The 7150-nt window shown below is 41.9% G+C and overlaps 1 protein-coding gene across 1 annotated transcript; it reads right to left on the reverse strand.

Annotated features, from left to right (window-relative positions):
- Positions 1 to 2676: 2676 nt before the first annotated feature.
- LOC126590296 (uncharacterized protein At1g03900-like) lies at positions 2677 to 3423 on the reverse strand. Its single transcript, XM_050255783.1, has 2 exons — positions 3387 to 3423; positions 2677 to 3314 (listed from the first exon to the last, which is right to left on the reverse strand). Exons 1-2 carry the CDS (start codon positions 3421 to 3423, stop codon positions 2677 to 2679), a joined length of 675 nt encoding a protein of 224 aa, XP_050111740.1.
- Positions 3424 to 7150: the final 3727 nt, after the last annotated feature.

Genomic DNA, 7150 nt, shown 5'->3' on the forward strand with positions numbered 1-7150 from the left:
ATGCTCTCCGATGCCGATTCAAGCGACAGTTCAGCCATGCAAGTCATGACCATTTGAGCAACTTCAATCGATGAGCAGCTGGCTCAAATGAATGAAGCAATCGCAAGGCTAACCCGAACTGTGAAAGAAAAAAACTTGCAAATTGCAGCACTAGTCAACCGACTGGAGGCGCAGGACGGCGATACACCCGACCTAGAGGATGATCCACTAAAGGGAGGAGCTGGCGGAGACGAAGAACCCCCGGTGAAGAAAATCGATGGGAAGCCAGAGCCAGGCCAAGCAGCGGCACTCATGGGATCTCTTTCTATCCAGCAGCTGCAGGAGATGATCACCAACACTATCAAGGCACAGTACGAAGGGAGCTCACATACCTCCTTGTTCTACTCGAAGCCCTATTCCAAGAAGATTGATGCCCTAAGGATGCCAAGGGGTTATCAACCACCAAAGTTCATGCAGTTTGATGGAAAAGGAAACCCAAAGCAGCACGTTGCACATTTCGTCGAAGCTTGCAACAACGCAGGGACCGAAGGGGACTACCTCGCCAAGCAATTTTTGCGCTCGCTGAAAGGAAACGCCTTTGAGTGGTACACGGATCTAGAGCCTGAGTCAATCAACAGTTGGGAGCAATTGGAGCGGGAATTCCTCAATCGCTTATACAGCACCCGCCGCACTGTGAGCATGTTAGAGCTAACGAGCACAAAGCAGTGGAAGGACGAGCCAGTCATTGACTACATCAACAGGTGGCGCACTATAAGCCTCGACTATAAAGACAGGCTCTCGGAAACCTCTTCAATCGAGATGTGCATCCAAGGCATGCAATGGGGTTTGCAATACATCCTTCAAGGCATTAAACCACGGACCTTCGAGGAATTGGCCACTCGCGCCCATGACATGGAGTTGAGCATCGCCCATCATGGGAAGAAAGAACCAATCACCGACTACAAGGACAACAAAGTTCTTGGAACAAAGGTGGAAAAGACTGCATGGAAACCCACCAAGGAAGCGATGACGGTCAATACAGCTCCCGTCAAAATCTCCACACGAGGCAAGGCGATTCAAACCGAGGCTTTTCGTGATCAAGAGATGCGTAGACGCACTTTGAAGGAGCTTGAGGAGAAGACTTATCCATTCCCCGACTCTGATGTGGTTGCCATGTTAGATGACCTGTTGGACAAGAAGGTGATCAGTTTGCCTGAGTGCAGACGGCCGGAAGAGATGAATCGTACCGACAGTCCAAGATACTGTAAATTCCACCGCTTCATCAGTCATCCGACAGAAAAATGTTTCGTGCTGAAAGATCTCATCATGAAGCTGGCTCAGAAAGGAATCATCGAGCTAGATCTTGACGATATGGTGGAGTCAAACTATACCACATCCACTTTTGGCTCTTCCGACTCAAAGTTTTCACTTCAACAGCTGGGGGCATCCTCCAAGACAAGCAAAATTGAAGGATGGACTCAAGTCACTCCTAAGAAATTGCACAAGAAGCATACGTCTCCTCCACAAGTCCGCCAATCGGAAAGGGGGCAAAGCAGCTCTTGTCAACCTTCAAAGCAACGTGAACGTGTTGAAGATGATGAAATTGCGACACAAAGATCGTCCGTTGCCATCACGATGCGCGACTTCTTGCCCGAAGACTTTTTCAATCACGCTGTCAAAGCTCCTTGCTATGAAAATTGTGAGGAACGCCTCTCCAAAATTGCTTGAAAAAATTCACAAATTCTCCTCGCCCGCACGAGTCTAAACTGTATGGCACAAAGCTCCTTGTCTGTAAGAGCCTAAACTACAAGACACAATGCTCCTTGTTCGCACGAGCCTAAACTGCACGAACCAAGGCTCCTCGCCTGCACGAGCCTAAACTGCATGGCACAACGCTCCTAATCCGCACGAGCATAAAAGATGACATCAAAGCTCCTGGTCTGCACGAGCATAAAAGGCAACACCAACGCTCCTGGTCTGCACGAGCCTAAAAGGAGACAACCCAAAGCTCCTTGCCTGCACGAGCTGAAACTGCAACACGGCACCAAATGCTCCTTGTCTGCACGAGTTGAAACTGCAAACGACACCAACGCTCATTGTCTGCACGAGTTGAAACTGCAAACGACACCAACACTCCTTGCCTGCATGAGTTAAAACTGCAAACGGCACAAAAAGAAAATACCAAAAAAAAAAATATGTATGTATTTGAACTACGTTACGACTTGATCTCTTCTTTGGAATGGTACGTAGGCAACTCGAGCATTCAATATTCGAGTTCAGTCACATCAAAATAAAGAATAAGAAATTTTATTAAAAGTTTTGATGCTATTACAATTTCTTTGTACAAAAAAAAAAAAAAGATACAATTTCTTCAAAAGATAAAAAAAAAAAAGAAAAAAAGAAAAAAGGAAATATATATATGTGTATATGTCTAGGCCCAGGTGCAACAAAACGCACCAGCCCAGGCCCGTTTTTCTCTCGATCGACACCGCACCCACCGTCTGCAACATTTTGTAGCTTCTCTATGGTCCGCCTGGAACCGGTAAAACCATGTTACCAAAGGCTGTTGCTAATCATACAACTGCTACCTTCATCGGAGAAAGTCGTTGGTTCAAAATTTGTTCAGAAGCCACTTCGGATATCCCAAAGTCCAACACTATGGACGTCCTGGTTCAGTACGTCGTGCTCAGACGAGACTTAATCGATATGCGGCCGACGGTCAGCGTGGTCACACTGGACTGCCGTGCCTCCGCGAATCCCCGGGTCCTGACCTAACTCTTCCTGATTGTTTTCCAGAAAACAGTAAATGAGGCGGATGTTGATGATATTATTATGAAGCAACAGCTCGTCCCGGCCATTTCCCCACTCTCCACCGTTTCTTCCATAACGTTCCTGCAGGAAATGAACCGCCTCCGGTTCCCGCTTCAACCCAATACCAGATGAGGACAACATCCCGGCCCCACTCGTCGGCTGCGGCTTCGGCTTCACATTTATCCTTATCGTCTCACCTTCTTTCAATCTATGATTGACGGCGGGATGAATATCGATATGGCAGTCGTCGCTGGTTTCGCCGCCGTTGCTCTCCTTCTCGTGCTCCCTCTTCACGTACTTCTCGTGGTCCGAAAGCGCCACGTTGAAATCGAAAGTCTTGTTCCGCTCCGCGAATCCTAGTCCGATGAAGGTGTGCTTCCCGGTGCCATCCTCGATCTTGAGCACGAAGTAGGCGGCGAACAGCTCGCTGGAGTTCAGATCCTCCAGTCGGATCTCGCACCGGTCCTTGCACGACACGACCCGAAGCCGACCCGACCAGATCTTATCGGACTGGAGCCACTCGCCTACGCTGACGACCCGAGAATCCCACCTCGTTGCTCAGAAGACCGACACCGTCCTTCTTCCTCGCACCATACCCAGCGACCTCTCCCAAACTTCTCGCTGCTCGTCCATGATTCCGTTTGTCCAGGTTGATCTTCATCATCCTGTTGCTTGACATGCTGGAGCTCATGCTGTTGTCCCTCAGCGCCTATGTGAAGGAATTATTTTGTAAAACATGTTCATTTGAGCAACATCATATAGCATGCAATTAACAATTAAAGGCGGAATCATGCTTACATGCACTCAAAAACAAAACATTTACCCATGAAATTCAAAGCCTAGTAGATTGGTGAACCAATAATCAACTCAAAAACAAAGTGAGTTGAAATTAATACCTTTGTAGATTCCTCTTTGCATAAGCAAAGGCTAATCACCCAAAGAGATAAGGGCCTTCATTCCTTGCTTCTTAGATCCATGGATTTGGATGGAAGAATAGGTTCTCCAAGTTCCCAAAATTGAGAACCTCTAATTCTCGACACCAAGGTTCGATTGTAGAAGAAATGAGTGACCTTGGAGTAGTAGGATTGCTAGATGTACCCTCCAAGGTGTTGGCCTCTTTAGAGAGAAATGGAGAGACAATTCTCACCAATTTCCCCCAAAATAAACCCTTTTTACACTTAATGAATATTTAGTTATAAAGTCATTTATATAGTCACTTCTTTAAGTGACCTAAATAACCAAAACCCTAATCCATCACCTTATGGCCGGCCATTCTAAGGATTTATGGGCTTTTGGGCTTTAATGAATCTTTATTCATTAAATTGTCATACAACTTAAGTTAATGGGCTTGACGTTCGAAGCCCATTGGGCCTTAAGGTCCAAAACTATCCCGAAGTCTTTAACGAACTAATTCGTTTGATTAATTAACATATTAATTAATCCTTGCCATAAATAAATGATTAAACCATTTAATCATTCTTACTCATTTCCGTTTAATCTCCAATCTCCACCTTTCACGGTGTGCGATCCATTAGGTTCCTTTTAGCGAGGCAGTGGGCGATTAAAACCATTTTACATCGATTGTGAATTGAAACTATTTTCAATTCTCCCTTTAGTGATTATACACGTCTAGGGCTTCCACAAACCATGAGTGACACCTAGCAGCATATCATGGTTACCCAAGCTAATCAGAAGAGGTTTAGAGAACCTATTCAGTTCGAGATTACAAATGCAATACGGTCCTTCTCTAATCTAATACTCTTGACCACATTGTTTGGTTTGATAGTTTATTTTCTCATGTCTACTATCCAATGTGTGTCTTGTGCTTATATGATTACCTTGAATGTGATTCGGAACGCATTCCCAAATCTCATTCATACTCTGGCCAGAGATTCAAATCATATCAGAGAGTATTCTCCCTCAAACGGTTTGAAGGTTAGAGATCCCTTGTTGCGCATTCACTTGTCTCCATAGCTAAGCGGCTTGACCCCAACGATGCCGTGGACACCCTCCTGGTGGGATGACTTTGACATAATCAAAGATCAAGGTCTTAACCACAAGACAACTATGATGCCTCAGGTCAAAGGACTACTTTGCATTATCCCAACCATGAGTTCTCATGTGACATGGAATATGAGAACTCTTCGTTGATCGCGTTCAGTGAACTCATTCTCTATTGAGCACCTACCGTACTTGTCTTGATGTCACACACACCAATGATTCGAGACTAATCACTCTCCCTGAGAGAAGACATAGTACGTACTGATCTTAACGGACTGTCAACGCCCAATTGGCAATCCTATGATCAGGAACGTTTAGGATGTGTCTACGAAAGAATGGTCTCATGAATCTAACTTCATTAGATTACATTCTCCCAATCACAAATTCCTTGGACTTTATTGTTTAAGCATATAACATTTATATGAGACGGCTCAAACAATAATCTATGCCCTTTATATGTTAAACTAGATTAGTTTAACATGTGAAATGTCCGTAAAGTATCATCACATGATTGGCTTTAGGGCACATTTCCAACAATCTCCCACTTGCACTAGAGCCAATCAGCTTGATCATCAATGATGATATCTCTTCTGTAGTCATTTCATAAATGGCCGAATAGTAGGCCTAGGCAGTGGATATCTATATGTGTTATCCACAGAAGCAACCTTGAGAATAACGACGTCACCATTATACATGATTCTCAATCATGTGGTTCAGTCTCTCATTTGTGTTTGGATCTTGATGAGACCTTGATTCCCAGGCTTGAGCTATCGCCCCATTAGTGTCATACACTTTCTGGTTGGAACCGAATAGAGAGTTCATAAATGAACTTTCCCATCCAAACAACATTGTTGTAAACTTCTATATGGCAATATATTTTGCATTCATAATGGAACACACTAAAGTCATTACTTTAATGTTTCCATCCAAATATCTCTTTAGTCATAATAAAGAGATATCCGTTTATCTCTTCATTCATAATGAAGAAACATCCAATGATGGATTAGATTCATAATCTAATACATTTACGCTTCCATTACGTCACTTTGATTCTTCCTCGATCTTTGAGGAATTTATCCTTTAGTATTTCTTAAATACTTAAGGACTCACTTGACAGTTGCCATGGTTCTGATCCTGGGCTTGCACTGATATCATCTTATACCGTTCTAGGTACAACTCATATCAATGTTTTTCATACAATATGAAATACATAAATCACCTTTCTGCGTATGCATAAAGGATTCAATTTACGCATTATTTCTTTGGGAGTCAAAGGGTACGTTCCCTTTGAGAAGGGCAACTTGCTAGTCTTACTAGAGTCATCCTTCTAATTGAAGTTTATCATCATATGAGAAACTTCCTAGCATCCATTGTCTATTATTAGGGATTGATATAATCCAATTATATCATGAAATATATCATTATAGATTTCCATCCCATGTACATAGACTATATCTCCCATATACATTCTATCGTTTATAGAATGCTTAAAGTCATAACTTTAACGAAGAAGTATTCTTTTCATTTCCAAAATTAATATATCATATATATTTAAATTTTAGGAACATGATTAACTCCCACTAATCTTTTGTAAAACTAGTAAACAAAAGATTCATTTACATCTTTATGATAAATCAAACGATTTGATCCTTTTCTCATAAAATGCAAATAGCTCCCACTAACTTGCTAAGATCCATGATGGATGGATCTCTACAACTTACATGTCTTGTGATTTATAGTTTTAGACATATATTATCAAGACTATCTTAATAATGGTTTCGGAAACCCATATTATGTCCAAACATTGAATCACCATTTAGTTGTAGTTAGCAATCTTCGAATTAATTGAAACTAAGACTACGTCAAAAATGGTTCCTTTAAAGTCAACCATTCTATTTGATTGTAGTCACCTTAAGCTACCAATTAGCTTTGAAGGTTTCATTATTTCGAGTCAAATGGTACTTTACCATTTTCTTGAGTATATATCGTATATGCACTCAATGTAGTCATAAGGATTTTCATTCTTATTTCTTTCGAATTAAGAGGTGCAACTCTATGACATAGTCATAAAGTTCAAAACCATTCAACTGAGATGGATTATAAATCCTTATCGATTACCTTGGAGCTTGTGGTATAGGAACTAGGTTGTTATATTTGTTGATTACTTTCTTGTCTCTCAAAGAACCCATTCTTCGAGTTCTATCTCTTGTTCATTTGCTTTTAGGCAAATCACATTGTAGAATTACAATGAACTACCCAACAAAACAACATTTGTTAGTTGGTTTATAGAAGCGATATCCAAAAGTTATTTTAAGGATATCCTACAAGATTGTTATCAAACAAATATTGCTTGTTAGCA

The sequence above is a fragment of the Malus sylvestris genome, chromosome 11, assembly GCF_916048215.2.
Source record: "Malus sylvestris chromosome 11, drMalSylv7.2, whole genome shotgun sequence".
Taxonomy (NCBI): domain Eukaryota; kingdom Viridiplantae; phylum Streptophyta; class Magnoliopsida; order Rosales; family Rosaceae; genus Malus; species Malus sylvestris.